Source organism: Lepisma saccharinum, chromosome 20 (genome assembly GCF_977018435.1).
Source record: "Lepisma saccharinum chromosome 20, izLepSacc3.1, whole genome shotgun sequence".
Taxonomy (NCBI): domain Eukaryota; kingdom Metazoa; phylum Arthropoda; class Insecta; order Zygentoma; family Lepismatidae; genus Lepisma; species Lepisma saccharinum.
The window spans coordinates 53,277,188-53,302,689 of record NC_139248.1 but is presented as its reverse complement, the minus strand read 5'-3'; the positions used below and the strand labels follow the sequence as shown (position 1 = coordinate 53,302,689).

General features: G+C 36.6%; 1 protein-coding gene across 12 annotated transcripts in view; it reads right to left on the bottom strand.

Annotated features, from left to right (window-relative positions):
- The window catches only part of lark (RNA-binding protein lark), a 94,616-nt gene that overhangs the window by 60,740 nt on the left and 8,374 nt on the right, over positions 1-25,502 (bottom strand). For 11 of the 12 annotated variants that reach the window (XM_083141473.1, XM_083141479.1, XM_083141472.1 and 8 more), the window contains exons 2-5: positions 21,705-21,863; positions 19,923-20,159; positions 14,916-15,058; positions 13,235-13,282 (exon numbers count right to left, since the gene is read on the bottom strand). In XM_083141473.1, coding sequence (XP_082997599.1) covers positions 13,235-13,282; positions 14,916-15,058; positions 19,923-20,159; positions 21,705-21,848 — 572 coding nt within the window. In that variant the 5' untranslated portion in view covers positions 21,849-21,863. The remainder of the gene's footprint in view (positions 1-13,234; positions 13,283-14,915; positions 15,059-19,922; positions 20,160-21,704; positions 21,864-25,502) is intronic. The other variant, XM_083141480.1, reaches the window with a different exon arrangement.

Below are 25,502 nucleotides of genomic sequence, written 5' to 3'. Positions count from 1 at the left end.
CTTCTCATAATACTGCAACATAAAATTAATCTCATGAGAATTTTTGAATAAAGCAAAATCTCATGTAAGTAATTCTGGGCCATTAGGTGTGTGTTGGGGCAGGAGGGGGAGAAGGGGTGAATGCTTGTGTGATTTTCCAGTATCTATAGAACATGTATTATTATTACCAAGACTCAAATTTTATCTAGCACTCCTGATTTTTCCCTTAAGCAGTAACATTAAAAAACTAAACAATTTCTAGAAACTATGAAAGAACTGATGTCAAATCTTTGCAGATACCAATACAGCATAAATATAAAACCTACTGATACCAATATTCTAATGATCATATACGTATAAAATTGCTAGAGTCGTTTTCACGTTCAGAAGAGACAACGGCGCTTATGGAGAAACCGCACAGTGTTGCCAATACAGCGCTAGCTCATGTCGCCGGGAAATGATGACCTTCCTTCACAATGAAGGTGTTACGTATTTTGTATATATAATGATAATTATATGTAAATATTAATATTATACTGTGAACGTTACAGTTACCCTTTTTACTATGATCCATTGCGATCACTACACACGCGAGTGTAATGCACGAATATGACACTTCAGAAATCACTTAAAAAAGTAAAAATCACTGAGCGCTCACACAACTGAAAACACTTTTTCGAGAGAGGAAAAAGTCTAAACAGACCAAAGCAGATCTCTCAATCAAGTAAGGGGAACCTGGAACATGGGTTACATTCAAGTTGCAACCCAAACAAACAAATGAGTTATGGCCTACGTGAACTGATAAGACGTGAATGACTCAAGCAAGGCATGTCATATTTCTATCTTGAAGCCCCATATTTTGTCACCTGTTGGAAAGCCTTTCAAAGGTTAATACGGTGTCTATGAATTTATGTGTACGTTGGAAACTGAAAGGTGATCTTCATTTCAGTATTAATGTCGACAGTAATGTAAACGAAAACAACCTGTATTTGCAACAGCACTAATGTTGCTCACAACAGCAGCATTGGAAATAATTGTCAATTATTAAATTTAAGTAATTTCAATTCTATTATAACAAACTGCATGAAGTTCATATTTTTACTGAATGGAAATAAAATCGAAAACTTGGTGGTGATAGCCGGAATGCTGCGGTGAGTCGGCTCAAGATGGCCAGACGTCTCCTTACTTCGCGCGCGGTTCGGGTTAAAAAGAAATTCCAAATGCGCGGTTCGGGTTAAAAAGAAACTCCAAATGCATGGAAGTAATATTTCTGGGAACCATTGAGTGGTTATAAAAAATAATTTCATTATTTTCTCCACAACTTTGTTGCTGGAAGTTTTTACTTCGAATTACAGAACAAAAAATGGCCAGTGACGACATTTTCTACTGCACGAATATAAAAAATCTCCACATACTTTATTTGAATATTTTTTAATGCGAATATGCTTTAAAGTATTGATAAATTCTGAGTACCACCATCACCTATGACAATTAAAAAACAGTGTCAATTTTTTTAAGCCTCGGCTGGATGTTGAAAGAAATCCAAATTTCGAGCGTGTCGTTAGTTCCGTTCTAACAACAGTACCAAGGGAACACGAGGGAGGCGCTGACGTTGCTTTCAAGAAATTCTCCTTTTTCCCAGTTACAAATCTCCAATATTCTTACCATCGTTACCCAGTTTCAGCAAGCCGACCTCGCTGCTTTTACGATCTGGCAGGGAGAGGGGGAGAATGAATGGTCGTTCCCACTGGCCATTGACATATGTGCCGAAACCCTGAAGAATAACTGTTTTCCTTTCGTTAGTTGAAAAAAACCTTACACATCGTCCTTTGAGAATACCAGCCTATGCACTGTGAAGCTGCATGTTTCTTCTTGTTTCCGTCGGTACATTCCTTTTGTTACAGTAAAATGGCCAACTAACATAGATTATGTAGTAAAAGACCTAAAATATAAATACTCAGCTTTGGAATCAGGATTCTGTTGTTACTGTTCTCCATAGGCGTAGCTACGGGGTGTGCTGGGTGTGCCTAGGCACACCCTAATAGGCTGCTTTATCAACGAGAATTAAAGACAGATATTTCAATAAGAGAGAAAATAAGCGGCAGTTTGTAAGAAGTTGAAAATGTCATTACTTGGTACAAACGTTTGCATTATCGCTGATGAAACGGGTGTCTATAGATTTTCGATTTTTTTATGTCATTGGAGAAAGAAGATATTTACTGCATTTTATTCTGTACTGCAGCGCTTTTCTTCTATACCTGTCACAAGCTGCACGTGTGAGAGAGCTTTCTCCAAGCTCACCCAAGTTAAAACTAAATTAAGAGCAACTCAGAAGCAGGATAGATTGGAAGCCCTGCTCTTGCTATTTGTGGAACAGGAAAAAGCTTAGTCGATTGATGTAAATGAAGATGAGTTTAAGAACATTGTACCGTTTGACAGACGTCTCTTGTTATATATGACGTGTATTTTGAGGTATTTGTTTGTAACATTTATGAACATTTTGTGTGTGTAATTTCTATGCAATTTGATTTTTCTACTACGTATATTCAGAAATTTTCAACACTGTCCTTTAGTGAATTTATATTCCTTTACAAACATCAGTGCAGTTAAAGAGCCAAGTGATTGTGTTGCAAAATATACTATCAAAAAGGTACAAGACCTCATTTTTTTTCTTTGTGCACACCCAAATATAAAGTTCTAACTACGCCTATACTGTTCTCGTACAAGAAGCTACACACTTCGTGTTATCAGGACCTCTCCGATGGCGTAGTGGTGACGTCGTCGCCTTGTAATCAAGGGACACCGGATTCAATACTCGGTGGAGACGTAGTGGCTCCAGTGGGGTAGCAGCCACCCCCGGAATCCCCGCAACGAGGGGGGGGGGGGCGAGGTGTAGGAGCCCCACAAAGAGCTCTTGAAGTTTTTATATAATCGCAGAAATTCCACAGATAGTGTCGCTTATATAAAAAAATAGATTTACGAAACAGAAATCTGGTTCCCAGTAACATCATATACGATGTCTGCGATAACAAGCAGTGACGTATTATCTCAGCCAGAGGGGCCCCGGTAACTTGTCATATGGGTCCCCCCCCCCCCCGAAATGCAGAATTAACTTACTTGCTCGCAGATGTCAATCGATAGGAAAATATCCCTCATATCATACCTTTGTATCTACGCAGTTTGTCGTAAACGTAGTGTAGCGTGTCAATTGTCTACAGTTATGAATCCAGTAGAAATATTCAGTTGCTCAACCAGTCTATCCTTATTTTACAATAAACATCAAAATTGTTAATTCGTAACCTTTTAGTTTTACACGTGATATTTAGAATGTAACTTCCCACCTAATATTTTCAAGGGGGTTCCCAATTCTTTTCATATTGAAATATGAGCTGAAATGAATTTCCCATATTATCTACACTTGTTACGTTTTACTTCAAAGGGGCCGAAAACCTCAGTTAAAGGTGGGACCCATAGTAAATTATCCCTTTGCTGTAAAGACCATTATTCCATCCTCTGCCACGCAGGGTATACAACGTATGAGTTAAATGTGACCATTATTTTGTGTAATTTTGTAAGTTCATTTTTCTTACAATTTGGCATTTTGTGGACATTTCTGTCGAACTAGTTCTTATTTTCCAGTGTGTTACGATTTTTTGATCTGCAGCGTTCGAAGGGAAAATTCCTCGCTGCAAATTTCCTTGTTCGCGTTGGGGATAGAAAAAAGGAAAATTCGAGCACTGATGGTCTATTAATAAAAAGGTTCTTGTTTCATGAAAAAGTATTTAAGAAAGTATGATCACTGGTCTATCGAAAAAAGAATGGCAGCATTAAGATTATGAATAATGATGTTGAGGTCTACTAACCTGTGGCAACCTTATTTTATTTTGTTGGGTGCGGGGGGGGGGTCAGTCCTTCCAAGCTGCATTTCATGGAGTGACAAATTTTCAGTGAATAGAGTTCCTTCGCAGCTTTATTATCTATCACTCAAGACTAGAGTCCGCAGTCATTTCTTCGTAGCAGATTGAAATTTACCTTGTGATAGGTTACTACCGACAATCTAGATATCCGGTTCAACCCCCTTTACTGAAGGATAAGTTTGTTGCTTGAGTATATTACTCACTCAGTATTAGAAGGTTAATATGAGCGACTCTTACGTTGAATCTTGGCCTGGAGGAACCAGGGGATGGCTTAGGGGCTGAAGGCACATTCACCTCAAAGTCCAAAAGAGGAGTGTTTACTATCTTTTTACAATTCCACCAAAACAGTATTTTTTAATATCTGTGTAATATATGTAACTTCATTAAAAAAATATTTCAAGCAAAAATACAAAGCAACAGGAACAAAATATATGGCAGCGGGAAGCTTCCCCCTCCTCCAAAAGTGATTCCTGGCTGTGGCCCTGCGTTGAAGTAGAGAAAATATTTCCAGATTCTTCTTCCAGTTATTTTTCAGAGATTCAGACCATCCTGATTTAGTTTCAAGAAGGTACTACAGTGATATAAGTCGATAACAAAAAAATGGGAAGGCATAATATTTGAGGCAAAAGTTAATTTCTTGTACAACGAAGGGGGGAGGACAGATAACTATCTAACTATTGTACCTCCGTCCCACTAGGGGGGCCCCTCGATATTTTACTTGCGGGGGGGGGGCAAAGATCGGCTCGGATCCCTCTTTAAACTATACGTCCAGTCCCGATTTGCCTTTCTGTGCATAAATTGGTCTTAAAACAAGTTTAACAAACAAACGTTTTGCTATCAGTTCACAATCATAATTGGCTGTGCTCTAACAGTTGGAGATATTGATAGATGCACGTAAAGAGTGAGGTATTTGCAAAATTTCCGGCAACTACTCTTGAAGCATCGATATATTATAAATTGTACATATATAGTCTCCCCATAATAACCAAATATTAGCAAGCAGATGGAGGACTTCCCCTTCCCTTTCAAATACCATTCTGTACATAACCACCGAACTCCGGACTTCTATTACTCAAGATTAGTCTGTCCGATACCCGGTGGAGGCAAATGGCACAGTGGTTCGGATCCCACTTTCAACTGTAGGTCCAGTCCCGATTAGACATCCTGTGCATAAAGTGGACTTCAAACAACAAATCAATCAATCAATCAAGATTAGTCAAAAGCAGGCACGTATCAAGAAATATATTTCGGGGGGGGGGGGAGGAGAGTCCGAACCAAATCTCAGAAATAATAATAATATAAATGATGAAATTAAAGTATTCACATTAGATTAATGACATTAATTCAATATGTAAATTAATTAATAATGTATTATTATTATTACTTGAATAGGCAAAAAGACGGTGTAAGAACAGGTTGGAACAGGGATATAACAACACATATTCTTTATCTAGCTTAGGTGTAGTTAATATCGCAAACAAATGAAATGAGAAATGAATGTCAAATAGATCAAGGATCGAATATTTATTGAATATGAATATGGTCCTATTAAATACACACACATGGCATTTAGACGATTAAGAACTTGTTATTTATGGAATCATGTCAGCCAAGACACATTTTCACCTCACTCACGGTCAAGGATTATGTGAATTCAATTGAAATTGTACCAATATCTACAATTGAATGTGAATGCGGGTTCCGTGTCATGAACCTAACCTTTACTGAACAGAGGCAGATTAAATATTTGGTTGAATCATAGAATACATTGCCGTAAATCCATTTCAGTGTTGGTGTTTTATTTTCATTTGGTATGAGCTCAAATTACCATTTTAATCCTTAGTTTTAAAAGTAATTCAAACACAAGAATGGTTATTGGGGGTCATTTTGAGTTTTTTCTACTTTTTACTACCTACATTTGAATTTTTTATTTTCTAAAAATTTCGGGGGGTGGCTGTAGATCCTTCAGCACCCCTCTGCGTATGCATGCCAGTGCCCTCTGGATCTCCCTTCCCTAAATAGTCCTCGCCTCAAAAGTGACAGAAAAGCCAAGGTGAATTCCTTTTTCTTATCTCTAATTCTCCGAAACTATTCTTTTTGGAATGAGGAAATAAAGATTAAAGTTGATTTCCAAAAAAAAAGAAGAAGAAGAAGTATTGAAGGACAATAACAGGGAAGTTTTCCCTTTGTAAAGTCGGCTGGGCGTCTCACTGGCCTGCTGGAAACTAAGATTAGGTTCCTGGGCGTGTTTTGTGAGGTCGGATTTTTGCGGCCTTCTCTCTTCATAAAGCGGTTCTGGGGTTCACCCATTCTCAAATAAACAGGTACCATTGAAGGACGACACCCCAAGGGGCGGGGGAGGCTAAAGGAGGCTGGAGCGTGATGCTTAAAAACCAAAGGATAGAGAATGAAAGTGAAAATAAAGATAGATTGATTGATTTGTGGTTTTAAGTCTACTTTATGCACAGAAAGGCTAATCGGGAGTGGAGCTACAGGAAGAGGAAAACCAACCAAAACAGACTATAATAACAGAGTGAGGGGTGGATTGAGAGAAATGAAGATAAACATTTCTCACGATGGAGTGAGAAAAGGAACAAAGAAAAGAAACAGTACAGAACGATAAAGAGATAAAGGAAGGAAGAGAAACAAAAAGATAGGCATGCAGAAAAAACTATAGAAAGAGAGAATGAGAAACAGAAGCAAAAGGTAGAAAGCGAAATAGAGAACGAGCAAGTGGAGGGAGAGAGAGAAAGAGAAGGGCAAGAAATGAAGGAAGCTCTATATCTGAAGAGCCAGGGAGAGAGAGCAAAGAACGCAGGAGGGAAAATGGAACAAGACCTAATCGTGAAAAAGATACTATGGTTTTACACACACAGAGATAAAAGAGTTACAAATAAAAGTTAGTTTTCTGTATTACAAGTTCTAGACTCTCCCAAGTATCATTCCAGCTCAAATGAGGCGAAAAAAAAGTCGCCCTAGTTTCGAGTGTAAACGAAATTTTAAAATTTTACTCGCTAAACTGCTGGAAAAGGAACACAATTCAATTGTATTCAAATATTATGCATTACTAAGGAGGGCTTCCCAGGTGGCTTAAAAGTAACACCTTGTAATCAGAGGGCCCCGGGTTCAATAGCCGGTGAAGGAACGTCTCTCCCGAAGGAGTGGTTTGGATCCCTCTTGTAACTAAATATTAAGATTTCACCAGATTTCTGACTGTGATGCACCGCAAGTTCATAAGTCCTATATGCTCGAATGTCAGTTAATGAATGAATGCTTCCTTAGTTAATGTTACCAATGTCAAGTCACTGTTCAAATTAAAGGGGATTCCAGGTAAGTGTCTCCTGTCCCATTTTCCCCAGCCTCTACATCTTCCAACTAGTAACATAAATTTTCCCCTTCGTAAATTTTCTGTTATTTTTGTGTAATTTGTCTTTTAATTTTTAGGTTCATTTAACGCCGACACGTCAGTCAAAATTGTCAATTTTTACATAATCTTACATTAATTTTTGTATTAAGTCCTATGTTATGTACAGAGAGGCTAATTGGGATTGGACCTACAGTTTAAAGTGGGACCCTAACCCGGGAACCCTTGATTACAAGGTGATAACGTTACCACTATGCGATCGGGGAGATCATTAATTTCAGATGAAATTCATGGTTTGGAAATAAATTTATTAAAATTTTGTTACTCCACACCAAACTCACACAGAGCATTGTCGTCCTATTAAATTTTGCGCTTTACGTTTTATAATAATAATAATATGATGATGAACGTTAATTTAAATGTTTATTTTATTATCTAATTTGAGCCTCAATAAATTAAAATAAGTCAGTTCTTGGGTCTCAGATTTAGTATAAGTATAATTATTGTATTAGGTAAAAACAAAAGTCAAAATACGAAAATGGGAATCTCTGAACCACCCTCTTCCATCCTACATTTTCTTGAATTCCCATAATGATGCATATAACCTAGATATGTAAAAAAAATCGGAGAGCATCACAGAGTAAGTCAACGAAGTAACTGGCTTTCTTGTTTCGGATCAGACTTGTACGAACCGACGTAATTTGTGTAAACTAAGTGAAGGCGATTCACTTCCTCGACTTCCAAGACTGTCTGTCTTGTATTTTGAAAGTAGCCACCCACTGAAGGAATGAATGCACTTCCCTGAGTTTCCAAGGTCTTTGCGCGGACAAAACATAAACAAACCAGATGTCAAAGCAAGATAAGAGATAAGTTTACAAATTGCGGTGTGAAACCATCCCCCTCCCCCTCCTACGGCTCCGAGCGGCACATGACCGGTGCCGCAGATGGGAGCATACACATTCAGAGCGTTGCTTGCCCAGAAACGACAGCAGCGTCATAAGCGGAAAATCCTCGAACTTGCAGAAGGCGTGGGAACTAAATACTTGTCTTTCTTTTAATAAAATTATGTAATTTCTGTTGAAGATATTGTGAAAACGCTTGGAATTATCTATATAAATTCATGACACTAAGATGCACAATATTGAACTTAAATGCTAAAATGGTTTTAAACTCTTCAAACGCCCCATTTCAAGCTGCTTTCAGATCCAATTAATGCTGAATTTCCAATTTTTTGTACGCCAAACTAGAATCCCAAATTGATTTTTTTATCATTACATCACTCCGTGTATCCTTCTAGAAAAGCCTTGCAGAGTATCATCGAAATTGGAAGCATATGTTAGGAGATTTTGTCAATAGAAGGAGAAGCAGTTTTCAGCTGTTGAGAGAAACATCCAGCCGAGGCTTAATAATGAATGCTTCAATTTTACGACATGTTTCAACGTTAGGAATGAAAACAATGTAAAAATTGTGTTTTCACAGAAAATTTGCGTTTTTAATTTATCTAAAATTATGTAAGCAACTTACCAGTTTTTTGTGTTCACCATCGTATTCTCTACAAAATTTCCTGCAAAACTGCAGGTACCGATTTTACTTAACCTCTTAACTGGGTATGACGTAATACTCCGTTCTGGCTCTACTGATTTATAATGGGCATGACGGGATACTACGTTCTCATGTTCTTACTGCTGATATCTGTTGTGTATGACGAGATACTTCGTAAAATTACTTTCTTCTTTGTTTCACCAGATGGCTCTGACTTCCAGACTGTTGTAACCGTTAGAGTTAGCGGGAAGCAACGAACACAGCCCGACGTTCAGTTCTATCGCGTATGCAATAATGGCTCAGGCAAATCGGAAGCGACGGCGTGTTTTTCCTGCTGAGGAAATCCGAGATATATTGTAGTTGTAAATCTCGCATATTGTAAAAAGTACAACAAGGACCAATAAAAGAATAAATAATACCTAAATGGTATGCCATGGAGCACAGAAATATTAACTAAAATATTGGTTTACGAAATTCATCAATTTATCAACAAAAATTCCCAGGGCAGATTGGGCTTTCGACGAGGAAATTACCCAGTTAAGAGGTTAAGCTAAATTTGTAAATCCAGAAATTTCACAACAGCGCGCTCGTATTTCCCATAAGAAAAGCATTGCCCATAAGAGCCCATTGTGTCTTCTGAACGTGAAAACGACTCTAGAGGCATGCATATTTTGTTTCTTGACGGAAACACGAAATGTGAAATACCGGTAGCACTTTGTATCTTTCATTTTTAATGTTTCTGAAAGGTGGTTAGTCACAAAATGAACTTCAAAATGCGAAACACACTCTTAAACACAAAATTTAGAGTTTATTTAGCGATGTGATACTTTCTTCAGTCTGAGTTATCCTGAGAGTAAATAATGAAAAATAGATTATTTCTGCTGTAAATATTTAAGAAGCAAAGATGGGAATAAACTTAATACTCTGATAACTACATAAAATGTGCTATTAGAAGAGAAATGTTTATTTTGTGTAAGAGAGTAGTTTTTAAATCAAATTTAAGGTTTTATATACCATCTTCACTACAAAATGTCATTTTATATATTGTTTTCTATCCCGAAATGTGCCAGTTTTGTACAGAAATCTTGATCTTATATTCATCATAAACATGAGGTCCTAAAAACTGCATTTAGTAATTGTAAATATAAATTCTTCTTTTGCCTCCTTAATTAATGTGCATGGGTCACTCACTTAACCTAGCCAACCAATAATTTTTTTCCTTCTTCCCCGAAACCACCCACCCTATGCAGTAAACACTGGTGAAAGTACAGTAGAGCGTCGATTATCCGAAGTAATTGGGGGACATGGGTGTTCGGAAAACTGGTTTGTTCGGATAATCGAACTGTACATGTTTATTTGCCAAAAAGAAGTACTGTACAGTAAATTTATTCATAAAAACAGGCATCTCTTTAAGTATTACAAAGTAACGTACAAAGGCAACTTTAGTAGGAATATATAGTATGTGGTACAGTTTATTAAACAAAAATATGTACATATTACATACGCATTTTGCATGAACAATACATACACCGACAGAAGTGTGCTGATTGTTGAAACACAGCGACTGGCGGCTTGGCCGGTCAGCAGCGCCTTATGAAGGCCCCATTAGAAGCAATGTTCCGCCAGCGGTGGCTCAGTGCGGCGACTACTGTGGGAAACTTGGTTTGGGAGTGAGGGGGATGATGGACGGTAGGGTGGGAGAGTAACAGGTGCGAGCGAGTACACAGTTCGGTTAAGCGGTTGTTCGGTTGACCGACGTTCGGATAATCGACACTCTACTGTACCTTATATTTGTTTCCTAAAGTCTTTCTCTGGCAACATTGTACCAACACTACAGTTAGTATTCTGTACTCCTACTCTTCGTCATTCTGTGAACCGCTTTCTTCTCAGTGAAAATGTGGCCGAGGATACGAAATATCAAACTTTTTCCTTTAATGTGGTAAGTGTTTTTCCTTTAATGTGGTAAGTGTTTACTGTCTCCTCCTTCATTTGTGTTTATCTGCCCTTCTGGCATCTTTTATCATCCTATTCCTGTGTTATATATATATGCAGGTGAGAGCTTCGTTCATCACTTCACTCATCACAGACATTGTTGAAATCACACGTTAAAAATTCAAGGCAACATCATTGCTAGGTACAGTCCTTGTGACTGTGTTCTGGGATGCCAGGGGTATTCTGCTCATTGACTAACAAGGGAAGATAATGTCTTTCGGTATTCTCAAATCTTGGGACATCTGCCCTACAGCTCTGATTAAGCACCAAGGAATTTTTCATCTGTTTTCAACACTGAAGAGGGAATTGAAAGTTCAATGTTTTCCAACTCATGTTGCCTGCCATGAGGACTACGTAAGGGTCTGAGGCCAGAATTTCATTGCATAGGGGTTTAATAAAATTTGGTGCTGCAGTGAGACATTATCTCTCAATGTTGGTGGAAATGATGTGGAACAGTAGTGAAGAATGTGCCTATCCAGAAATATATGAACAACATATATATGTAACCAAGTGAGTGCGCTATAGAAAGAAACTTCAAATTTGGGCACTTTATAAATAACATTTTGTATTAGTTACCCACAGGGAGCCAACCTTCCTTCAGCAATCATCTGTACTTCGAAGAAAAAAAAGTTACACCAGAGCAGTGTTTCTGTACAATAATCACGTTTGGTGGATGTTTCTGTACTAACAGAGATACAATAACCATGCTTGGTGTCAACACTGTTTGGAATGTTTTCTCCCCACAACCGAAGCTGCAGCTAGTTTAGTATGTGAGTAGTCACCGTGTGAGTACGGCACATTGTATTTCCATCCATCCAGCGCCAGCGAAAATACAGGGGAAGCTAGGCCGGCTCGGTAGCTCAGAGGTAGACCAATGGCACGGATTGCCAGAGACCCGGGTTCGAGTCCTGGTCGAGCCTGCATTTTTCGCTGAAAATCTACATGGCACATTGTATTGAGTTGGCATCCAACATTGAGGTGCACTCAGTCGTACGATTTATGTATATACAAAGCATAATTGGAGTGAAATCTCCATCGCCAAATTGTTGATGTGTATGGTGGGAATGCGTTGTCCCGCCCCATGATAACGAAATGGTGCAGGTGTTTTGAAGAGGGAAGAACGAACGTGAAGGACAAATCGCATGTCGGGCAGCCTGAAACTATGAACTCTATCCGAACTCTATCCGACAAAATTAGAAAGATTGCAAGTGAACTGAACACTGTAACTACCACCTTTATGGCCCTCTCAAACAAGACCTAGGTGAGCATTTTGCATCAGATTAGGAAGTGCAGGAAGCAGTGTTGAAAAAAATTGGATGAAATTTTTACACAAAGGGAATCAAAAAAACTGGTCGCACAATGCAAAAGTGCTTGGAACATCTTAGTCAGTGTCGAAAAAGGTTTTTGTCCATTTTTTCTTTTTAATGTGTTTTTGTTTCTTTTATACAGGAGGGGTGTAACTTACTTTTTGATTCATCCTATTTCACCCTTTCTGGTTGTATCAATATATACATTACATGTCAACTGGCAACCCATATTCACATAAAACCTACAACCAACTCCAATACCTTGTTTCTCCACTACCTATCCCTACTGGACAAGTTTTTTCAAGTTGTTTTCCATAGCCCATAAACCCTCAGAAACACCTTGGTATGACAACAAACTGAGTTGCAAGACCTGCCCAGAATTTCATCACTTCCTCCAACTTGCCACTACTTGAAGCTGATATATAGTATATTCTTATGTGTCAGATCTATGGTTGCTTTTACCTGGGCTCAACTGAGAAGTAAAAACAAGTTCTTCTGCCAACAACGTTCTAGGATTTGGAAAGAATTATGGATTTCATTCAATGGTACATTGCTTTCCATGGTGCACTATTTTGTCAATTTACAACAATCCTTCCTTTTTTTAGAATGCATGTATAAATGAACATCACAATTTTCAAAATTTTGACATTAAATCACAAATATCTGTATATCATGGGACTTCTATTTGTTATAAATCTAGGATGTTCAGGAATAAACACTTGTCAAAAATTTTATAGTAGTTATTTGTGTTTATTCTTACACCCTAGAAATTGATGAGGCATAACTTACACCACATGCCATCATTTCACTAAGTAATGAAGATCAGTTTAGGTAAGTACTTACAGTTTTCCTCCAGCTTTTACCACATCATGTGGCTTCATCAGGTAAGTTGGGTTAAAAAGGTTAAAATGATAAAAAGCAATGCAGTGCCCTGTCACTCCTTCCTACTCTTATCTCTGGCTGGCAACTGGCCAGTTGATGTGATGAAAGCTAGAGGAAAACAATTAAGTATATGCCTAAACCAGACTTCACAGCACCCTAGAAATATCCACCTCCTCAACATGCCTAGCTTAACAATCTGAATTTAAGTTAACAGCTTACTTCAATGTCAATTTAATTGCTTTCAGACTTACCCCATTGTCTTTGGACATTCTTTTGACCAATGACCACCTCTTCCACACCTAAAAGTAAACAAGCAATAACCACCTATTAATTCCTTTGCATCCAAATATGCATTACGCGTACATTGCAAACTAACTGAAGTTTTACTAACTGCTTTAAATCACTACAAGATGCAAGTTAAACAAAAAAAATTGCCTAATACCTTTGGGTGTTAAGACTGTATCATTCCTAGCATGTGATACTTTATTGTTCTTTTCATTCCAGTTAATTCATAGTAAGCAGACAAGATTCTTCAATATAATAGAGTAATTTTTACATGCAATGGAAGGACAGAGGACAAAAATAACAGATTATTCCATGCTGTAGATAGTGTATTACACTTGTTACATGGAACAGCAAAATGACCATCGTCTGACTTTTTATCATTTTAAAAACAATCTTTTCACATGGACTGACGGCTGTAAATGACTGTATCCAATTGAAACATGTTTTTCACACAATAGTGACGTAACTAAATACTGAATTTCATTTTCTGCTGCTGGGGGAAAGGCTAGAACTTCCAGAGTATATTTTGGAGTTCAGTTAGCACAAAACTTGTAAAATTTGAATGAACAAGAAAAAAGTGCACTCTAGATTAAATTAATGTCCATTTCTGCCACTTTTGGCTCACCAATGGTGATGAAATGGATGAAGGGATAATCACAAACACATAAGAACAGCACACAACACAAGCCCTACAGAGTGGCTGAGTCCAGGCTTGGCCAGCAATATTGCAGTCACTGGTGTGTACTACATAGAAGTGAGGTTTACCTTCCGGTGTCTTCAGCAAATGTTACCCCCTTACACCCTACTCTAGGTTAAAAACGGCTGTTGGCATAAAATATGCTTTTCTTAAATCTATTCCAGTTAATTATTAGCACTGCTGGCAAATGTACTGGTCTGAAAGATGAAGACATTGGGTGGGTGCTGGAGCCACTTGAACAGGTGGATACAATCCCGGTTCTTCCCTGCCTGTGATCAAACCTGGGTCTCTCGCATGGTAGTCAGACGTACCATAGAGCGGAGCACAATAAATTTACTTGGGTTGCCATTTATGTCAAACAGTGTATCATACAACAAATTAAAGCCTATTTTCCTCAATTTTCAGCAATACATCAGCTAAAGGGTAAATCAGACGATAAATTTCCAAGCCTGCACTGAATTTCTAGCAGTAACAAGAGGTTGTAACATTATCACTTCTAACAGAAGTATGTTTTCGAATTGAGAAAGGATTAAAAAAAAGCAAATTATTAGCTTACCAATAATTACATAAAACATGAAAGATTACATGCCAGTTGGATGACATAGTCTTAAGTGGTCTTGTTCACAGAAGCCAAATTTACACAATTCATATAATTTTCAAAATGTCAAAAATTTGGACATTACTGAGAAACTCTCTATGCAAGTCTGAGCTGTTATACATCAGTCTAAAAATTTTTGTTCTTGATTAATTTTACACTTGATACTCCCATCCCTCTTGGACATTCACTAACTTAGAATCTAATTAATCTATTTTTTATTAATATACTTCACATTCGGTAGGTCCATCTAATATATGCACAAACACACCATATTCAAGAATTATTGAATTACAACTATCTTACTATCAGTGTGACCTAAGTAAAGGTTAAGTTAAAAATTTAAAGGACTTACCTGTAGCATTGTTCTGGATCACCCATCCCAGGCCTTTGCCTGACCTTACTTGTTGAAACCTGAACTTTCATTGGCTGGCCATCGACCACATAGCCATTCAGCTCCCTGATTGCTTCATTCACACTGGCAGTTGACTCTATATGCTAGAACAATTTCAATAGTTTAGTAACTAACCCAAGGCAGAATGTTTCCTTTTTCTTTTGTTAAAAAAAAAAGCAATAATACATGTCTCTTGGGTAATAAAATGTAGGCAGTCACATATTTCAGGTGAATAAAATATTAAGATTTTGGTACAAAAAATTGGCATATTTCAGAATCAAAAGTGGTTTATAAAATGCCATTTCAGTGTTAAAATAGTGAATAGTGAAACCTCGATTTTACAATTTTCAGAGGACCAAACTAAATGTAAAATCGAAGAAAATTTTTATAACATTTTGCTATGATGGGAGCATCAAGATTGAATTTGGGAAAATGTAAAATACGGGGATGTACATTCAGGATTCCAGTGTAAAAAGCGTAATTTTCATTCAAAAACTATACTTATTACACAAAATAAACATTTTTCTTCTAATAGAATATGTACAGCAAAATCTTGTTAATACGAAGTTCAAGGGACCAAAAAATATCAACTTCGAATTAAACGACTTCGAGTTATCCAAACTGTTGAATTAAATTCATATTTTGGATGCGTGCGACTTACTATCATATATAAGCATAAAATCAAAATTTGTTATACTTACCTACAGTAAGTATATATTTGTCAAAGACAACGTTTTGGTGGCAACTGGCCCTTTCTTCAGGTTAAAAAGTCTGCTTTATGGAAATCCACAAAGCTTCGTCATTTAGAAAGGATATAGGATTTTATCCTTTCTAAATGATTTGTGATCGGATAGTAACACTGGTTTTAACTGTTTTTATACGAGTTTTAAGGGATTTTAAAATGTGGGATTAGTCCTGTTTTAGTAATTTGTTATCCTAACATTCAACCTGTCCACTTAAAAACCTATATCCTTTCTAAATGACGAAGCTTTGTGGATTTCCGGAAAGCCGACTTTTTTACCTGAAGAAGGGGCCAGTTGCCACCGAAACGTTGTCTTTGACAAATATATACTCACTGCACGTAAGTAAATAACAAATTTTGATTTTATGCTTATATTTTGAATTAAAGTGGTTACCGGACGTTGTCGGCTACCAGGCCAAGAGTTGCTCACTCAAGGGAAACTTCTGTATCGGAAATAGACAGATGGGCGAGACTTGCAGGCACCACACGTCTTTATTTTGGAACATTCCTGCAATCTTATCTTGCATTTCTCACCTGGCTCTGGTGAATATTTCCAAGGTGGCACATTCAGCGGTGTAAGGCCTGCCATACACGTTGACAAAGAATGCAAGTTCAGTGGGCATTTCGGGCTGCTTCATGGGAGTTGTCAGCAGCTATTAGGACAAGGAATGTCAAGGTCAAGTTAAAATAACATCCAAGCCCTCTCCACATTCAATCTTGTCGACTTATGCAGGTGTCTACTTAGAGTTAAGTGAAATCAGTTTTCCCGAAGGGTCTTGTAAGAAGAACCTTCGTATTAAAAATTATCCATACCGAAACACATGAAAAATCCTATCTTATTGTCTGGGGAATGGGAAGAACTTTGGATTAAAGGGTACTTCACATTAACCAATATCATACTAATGAGGTTTTCCTGTATATAGTTTTCGGGAAGCTTTTTAACAAGTTTATTCCTGTGTAACGGAGTCCAATTTTGTTTCTCAAATATTTACAGCAGATTAATCAATCAATCAATAAAATAATCATTGTGAAGATGAGGATGAACCGTGATAAGATGAGAGGGATGAAGAGAAAATCACAGATATGCAAGGATGATACAGCACAAGCTCCACATAACCTCATACTGACTTTGAGTACAGATGGCAGAGCCTCTCTGGTCTGCAAAATGCAGTCCAAGGTGAACTACATGGAAGGAAAGTTGACATTTGGGTGTTTCTAGGCACCCCATATATCCCACTTTTGCATTTTAGAAATAACAGGAAAAACTGAACATTTAAAAAACAGTGGTTATAGCCTTTAAATTTGTTACCAGTATTGCAAGGGGCCCACATATTTCATTTCTGACAAGAAAACGAAATTTTAAAGAACACATTGTAGTGTTAATTTTTCATGTTTTTGAAGGGTGTGAGATGCATTTTGCTACAATTTGTTTTGTCACGAAATAATGTGAAATGAACTGCAAAATGCGAAATAAACTCTTACAACACGAAATTTAAGGTTTATTTACTGACAAGACACCTTCATAGGTCTCAATTATCCTGCGAGTTATGCAATTCACAGAAAATTGATTAATTCTGCTGATAATATTGCAGAAGCAAAAATTGACTCCTTTACATAGAAATAAGCTTAATACTCTGATAACTACATAAATGTATTATTAGAAGTGAAATGTTACTTGTGTGTAGTAAGTATAGTTTTTAAATCAAATTTAGGATTATACATCACAATTTTAAAACCAAAATGTCATTTTATATACCACTTTTGATCTGATTTTTCACCGCTATAACACCAAAATTTCATTTTATTTACCGCTTTTGAACCCAAAATTGACTCGGTTGTTGAACCGAAACTTAGTTTCATTTACCAAAATTATGTGCCTCTAGGGAGAGGGAGGGTAAGTATTGCATAATGGTGTGCCATAACAAAAGTAAGGAACAGGAGCCAACCCTCCACAAGCCAGTGATCACACAATGTACATAATAGGCCCTTCTTATGCATGAAAGGTTTAAATAAGAATACTAAATATGTGAAGAATATAATGATGGGATGTGCCGAAGCCAATTACAGATGTATGAAAATTGGCAGAAATTGACATATCGGCATTGACAAAAATCTGATATTTATACCGGTACAGATAATACTAGTGTTTCTAATAAGTTTTATATTTTAGTTTTGTAAGATGAGTTAATTATTGCAAACTCGTATTCAGAGGATCCTACCTCAAAATCAGAAATAAAACCGTACATTGCTGAACCAATTATTCCACGTGACCAGGATTTGCTGTTGTATTGGAAATTCAAAAATTAGTATCCAAACCTGAAGCAAGTGGTCAGAAAATACTTGGGCATACCTGTTGCATCAGTATTCAGTGTTGCTGGACAGATTTGCAATAAGAGAAGAAGTAGGTTACTTCCAGAAGTGCTTCCAAAACTCGTGTTTCTGAAGTTGAATCTGGCAGCCTTAAATTTCCAACATTATGGACAGGAATTTATTTTGCATTTCAAAGAACTGCTTGTGTACTAATGTTAAATATCTTGAGAATCAATGTTCTTCTTGAAGGTTCACATAACCACTGTAGATGCAAATGCACATTCGTATCTCTTGATAATATATATGTATATACATATGATATGCAATAGAAATGTTAATAGTAAATTTATTTTTGTCACGCTGAAATAACATTCCATTTCTGTTTAATAATCTTATGTATCGGAATTGGTTAAATATCGGTATCGGTTCCAAAAATTATTGGCGAGTACATCGGCATCGGTAAATTTTCAGCTTCGTCCCATCCCTACTGGAAATCAGTCAAATTTCCCACACCCTTGTGTACATTCTGGTACATATTAAGCATGAATTGCAACCACAAACTGCACATTTTGTAAACAATGATCTAGACATCAAATATGTTCATTCATAGTTCACACTGTGTAAAAATGTGCATAAGCTCAAGAAAGGTGTTTAAAATACAGGAAAAAAATGTAAAGGTAATTTTTAAAAATTTGAGAAAATAATTAGCACTTTTAATACTTGCAGTAACACTAATGCAATTCATGACTTATAAATGCAAAAACATTCCATTTTATTTGGAAATCAAGAAGGATCTATAAGCAGTAGCATATAACTAACAGGCAAGTCCACCAAAACATGGAAGCAAAACATGGAAGCGTTAGCTCCCAACATTCCAATGACATTAGAGAAATATACTTTCCAGCAATTCGGTCTTTCATAGGGCCCACAAAAATGTCACGTGACACTTTTGCAGAGTGTAATTATCCTGAAAATTATACAAAATTCAAAGTTTCCATTGATTTTTGCATCCGTATTGTAGGAAAAATAGACTATCTCATAACAAGGTCATATTCTGCTTTAATTTTCATATTTCAAAGCAAGTTGATGCAAATGTGAGTGAGATACTTGCACACTAATACTAATCAATATTTTGAACATTTTTTTAAATTCTTACAAATTTCAAGAATAGGTATCGGCATTGGCATCAGTTCAGCCCTAAGAATGTGCACAACCGTTCCCTTAAAATAAAAAAAATCACCTGTTTTTTTTAATGGAAACTACTACAAGGTACTTACTCTAGGACCTTGATAAAATTAGGAGTATAATTCCTGGTTTTCAAGGCAAATTTTACAAAAATTCAAGGGTAAAAGCAGATGTTTCCTCTATTTCAGCCTTACGAATTACCTCCTTTCACCACCCACATACACAGACACACACAAATATATTAACAATATAAAGGGTCTGTGCGATTCAAATATATCTACAAATTTGAATTCAATTCGGTAAGTCACAGATGTTATGGGATATATTAATCTGTGAAAACATTTGTTAATTGTATGAGAATTTCAATCTCAACTTCAAGATATCTTGCAATAATCTTCCGTCTGTCAGATAGATTGTTCTGCAAAGAACAGTAACAATGCAAATGAACTGAGAGAATTCGGTTTTATTCTCCACGCAGCTTTCATTTCTTTTCCTTCCTCCATAAAAAAAATAAACTGAAAAATTGGCTTAAGGGCATTAATAAATATGCATAAATTCAATGGGATTTGGATTAATAAAAGTTGCAATTTTTCACGCCTACGGAGAAAAATTCACTTAGAATTTATGCATAATTCAAGGAATTCCCCGTGAGTAGCCACCCATTACTATTAACTTGCTACCAATATCTAAAAAATACAACTGCATTAAAGTTAATGCAAAGAATAACCTACCACAAATCCATAGTTCCTCACTATGTCACACTCTACAACTGTTCCAAACTTTACAAACAATTTTCGGATTTCATCAGCCTTTGTCTTATCAGTAAGATTGCCAACAAATATTTTTGTTGTTGGTGTTTGTGGTCCCTTCCTGCTTGTGGCTTCTTCAACCTTCATTGGCTGGCCATTTACCAAGTAGCCATTCAAGTTTTGAATGGCATCCCTCCCTGAAGATTCATCTTCCATGTGCTGGAAAAGAGTCACAAGATGAGCTACATCATTCTGTATACATATCTTTTTTGGTGGCCACATCACTTTTCACATTTTAAGCATGCAAACAGGTAAACCAACCCCCACACAGTATTTCTAAATGGAAAATCTAATTAATATATTTAACCCTCAAAACGCCTGGATGCAACATATGTCAAATGGAACATTTTCAGACTTTTGGAGTATACTCTGATACATGTTTTGAGTGCTATGTAAGCCTTGAAGTATGTCTCTCATAATTAGTAGTCTAATTTGATTCGGGCTATATTTGAGGGAAACTGGAATTTAAATTTCTCCCCGAAAACAAGCACAGCTTTTATATTAGAATATATGTATTTTCTTTCAGAAATCAGCAGCAAGTGTGTAATTCTTGCCATGAGAATGGAACAAACATCAGGCAACATGGAGGTATTCTTTTTTTAACATCACAACATTATCTACATCAGGGCCCAATAAAGTTACAATTTCATTAAAAAAGTAAGGTTACTTTCTTCTTCTTCTACTCAATCAATGAATGTTTTTTTTTCTCTTCATCAGGCTTTCAGCGCAATCTGTACTGAACAAACTAGGTATGAATTGCAACTCTAGAATTTATAATTTCCAAGATATAAACATTTACTTAAAACCTTGAGTAATTTTCAATTTTCCTCTGAAAACACTCAGTGTTAGGGCCTATACAGGGAAAATTGGCCTTGGTGTTTAAAGGCTAATTTTTGTACACAAAGTGAATTTTGAAATATCATGGCAAATAAAATTCTCTATTTTACGGTTCCCAGTTATCACACTGAAGTTCTAAGACTCCAATTTCAAAAAACAAAAGCTTCTAATGGTATATGTGTACATGCAGTCTTGTAATATTAATTCTTATAAGAGAAGAGGAAAAATTCTAAATTACATGCAAGGAAAATTGGTCAAAATATTTAGAACTATGTTCCAAGCAAATATTGATACATATTAACAATTTGCAAAAAGAGTCTTACATTGTATTAACTGAAAATTCTAAAACAATAGTGTTTATTTAACATCTTGCAGAGTAGGAATGATTGACATACTTCATTTTTAAGGTAAGGTATTTTCACAGACCTGCATTTGTAACATTTTACTACATTTTTACAATTTAACCCCTCTCTCTCTCCCATGTTGAAATTTTCAAAGCATCTCAATTCAATCCAAAGTGTGCCTTTATTTAAAAGTTAGTGAGTGGCATCACTGCACCACTACGGCTATTTTCACCTGCTGCCATAAATCTTTGTTACTTGCTACTAAAATGCTGCAACACATTTCACCCGAGATACTTCAAGATAAAATCTTCCTGGCCAGCTAAAGGTTCCCTAATACTTGAAAGATTGCACATTATCAGTTTTCACTTAACCATGACATGATAAGCTTTCCTCATTTTAACAATGCATTTCATGGAATAAAAAAAATTCTTACACTAGATGCAATTATCTACCCGACATGCATACTCACAGTGAATTAATAAATATATAACATTGTTATTCAACATCCTAAAAAGGTACTTACAACGAAGCCATAATTCTTCACTACATCACATTCAACTACTTTGCCATACTTCTCAAAAAGAGGTTTCACATCTGCCGAGTTTGTACTTTCTGTTAAGTTCCCCACAAAGATTTTAAAAGTACCAACACTGTTAGCACCTGGCATGTTGTAGGCTTGTCACTGAAAATAAAGAGAAAAATATATGAATACTACAAGAAAGGATCCATTACACACACACACACACACAAAAACAAACAATTCATAAAAATGTGTGCAAGAATGTCCTACTTGGGTTATACACTACACTATAATGTTGTGCCAGTCTGTGCTAGGTAGCCAATTTCTAACGATCTCTAATTTTCTCTTGCCGTTTCGATACAATAATTGGGTTATTTTCACTCAATACAGTTTCCGTAGCTGCAGATTACAGCAGACATATTATTAAAATTATCATGAACACATGGTGTTACACAGTTAGCAAATAAACTAGTATCCAAACAGTTTCTGAGTGGCTCAGAGTAAAATTTGATAACCACAAAAGTAAGAAATCGAGAAAAAGCAGGTGAGAGTACATGCATTACATTGTGGCTTATGGGCCACCCAGATGTTCCCATGTGTTTCTATCAGGAACTTCATTCACTATTGTACAGCAACTGGAGACTGCGCAAGTGAATCCAATGTTAACTCAATTTTAAATGAAGTGTGGGTTATCACGTTTTACTCTCAAGTGCCTCAATTATTAGAAGACAAGACATGTGATGGTTTTCTTTCATGCCAATGCTTTTGTCCCTTTTCACATAAAAACAGCAGTCATAAAATCCATCATATCTGCCCCTGGCTTTTCTGCAAGATTTGTCCTGCTTTTCTTTCATACTTCGCTTGGCAAACAACTGATGGCTCTGCAGTATGCAGATAATCATGCTCAGCGGTCTGAAATTTGTAGGTGTAGTGAAAATTTTGCTACAGCTACATTTCTTCTCAGCATTTTGAGGCAAATTTTGAATGTGGCAACAGCGTAAGAAAAAAAGCAACAATAACACTTTGCAGGCGGTTCATAAATACAAAGTCTAATATTACATGGAAATACGGATAATGTATATTTTAAATATCTTGACATTGCAGATTGTAGATATTTCTACAAAAAAAAAGTAAAGTGTTCCCCTGTGCTTAGCACCATGCCATGAAGGCGTATAGGGGGTGTGGGGGTAACGCCCTACGCTTTTCTGATCCGGTCATGAGTGGGGGTGATGTGATCAGCATCACACCCCTGACCGCCTTTACCCCCCAGGGTTTCCCCCAGATACCCATGTCATTCGACGCTGGGTGGGCACCGGGGCCACTTCCAACGTTAGAAAAGTTCCTAAAAGATAAGTGACGTATATAAATATATTCAGGCTAACAGCTACGTTTTTTAGCTGCATCACTGAGGCAAGAAACATGACTCTTGTGACATCTCTGGAACAAATCCTGTGGATATCCATGGTGTAAGAGGTAGCAAAATGTTATTAGTAACTGTGTAAAAAAGAACTTGCAGTGCAAAAGCGAGCAATCCATTCTCCACTACAATGACAAAACAATAGTGCCAGCAATCTATGGGTCAGTACGTAAACAGCATTGATCATTGTCAGTAAATAGGGTCTCACCCACAATAAATTATTGTTACAAGAACGATAGACATCCACTTTCTGGAATTACAATTATTTTCGTTATATTATTTTTTCACAAATTTTAAAATTACAATACTCTTAGAACACTTGGGTTGTGACAATAACTGGTCACAGTCACAGGGTTTACACATCAGTTTCCTCAATATATTTTATGATATTGTAAAAAGTACGTACGAGTTATTGACTTTCCTGCAGAAACTACAATTTTGTTTAGTTAACATACAGTTTCCAAATTTATGTATTTTTCCTATTTTTACATCGCTTCTCTGTAAATTTCGCTAATCATGAAAATGAGGAGGAATGGTTTATTTAATAATTTTCTTATCTATAATCACTTTCTGCCAATTATAGTTAATTGAGAGAATGAGGAAAATGATGAATGATGATGAACAGTGTTGGGAATGGAGGAACAGGAGCATCCCATTATCCCAACTAAGCATCTTTCCTAGTTTTTGTTTAAGAATCCACTTTATGCAGATAAGCTAATCGAAAGTGGATTCAAACCAGTGTGTGCCTCCACCGGATATTGAACCTGGGGACCCTTGATTACAGGGTGACTAATATCTGATGTGTCTTCAGGGAAACATTCCCAACAAGAAAGCTTATGTAAAGCATCGCTTTACCTGTTTCTTATTTATATCATAGAAACATGCCCCAGCTATCAACAAGGTTCGAGGAAACAACCCCCCCCCCTCAACTAATATTCTTTTTAAGGGCTACGAAGATAACATTTATAAATATCACATTTTTTGGTGTTATTCTCCTTTTGCATAACAAGTTATTGTTAATGTCTATACATATGATAAATTCCAATTAATTTTTAAAAAGTAGTCCGTGAGAGAAATATTTTTATGCGACTTAATGAGAACATGCACACATGTAAGACCTCGTTTCATGTAGGCAGCAGGAATATTTAATAACAAAAATGATTATTTCAAAGCATAGGTTACCCTCCAATTATTGTTCCTTCTTCCATTGTTTCATTATTTAAATCTCCGCAGATGGTAAAACTGTCCCACATGATCTTTCTCTGTACCCATAGTAAAATTGACTCTCGGAAAAGCCGAATGGACAGAAATGCGAGAACATTTATTCTCAAAAAAATATGTTGATGTAAGTACAAAATTTAAATAATCCTACCAACTTTTATTTGTGTACAGTTCTATTCATTAATTTGGGTAACACGCTAATTGCAATACTCTTATATTAAATTTGAATTCGTATGGCACTTATTCTCAAGCACTCAAGTAACACTGTTTTCAAAATTATCAAATGATGAGGATCATGATGATAAAAAACAATCTATTTTCCAGTAAACACAACTATCATACTATGGCATTCTCTAGAATATCCATAGGGTTATTTCAAGAAGCGCACAGGAGTAGCATAGCGAGCTACTTTTTAGTAAATGTAGCTGTAGCGAAGCTACTTTTAAAATGTAGCGTTCTGATCACTGAATGCCATCCATCTGTGGAGAAAGTTAGGTAACTCTCGCACACAGTACGATGTCAGACTTGGGACCATGCACACGAGGTAGCAATGGCATCGTCGATTAGCCACTACTCTTCGATAGGCTACATAGAGCATGCACATTGAACAAAAACTGGTGAACTCGCATAAAAGGTTCTTTATAACTCATGGTTGCCCTGGATGTCTTTGACTTCGCATTCCAGATAAGCCAATTATAACCATCATACATTTACGAGTACTGGAGGCCTCTCAACAGAAAGTAAAGCTGAAGGCATCATCAAATTAACATTGGTTAAAACTGAGTACAACCTGTGACGTATTTCTCAACGTTCATTAAAAATATACAAAAAGTATCATTCTACTACTGTAGGAATACGCCACAAGTCCTCATCACCTCAATTTCGCACGCATTGCATCTTTGTTTTTGTTATAATTGCGGAATTGTCCGATAGAGGGACATAGTGGGCAATCAGCAATTTTCCGCTTCTGCAGCCAGCACAATCATTCAAGCAACACACACACACATGCTATATTTTACCCAGATGCAATGGAAGGAACTCTCTCCCTATCGCCAGTGTTCTGACATGAAACGGGCAAGGCCATGTTCGTTCGGAAGGAGTGGTGCTGGTATATTGCCTCTGAGTATCATTACGTAACACACAAGACCTTATTCAAGTGATGT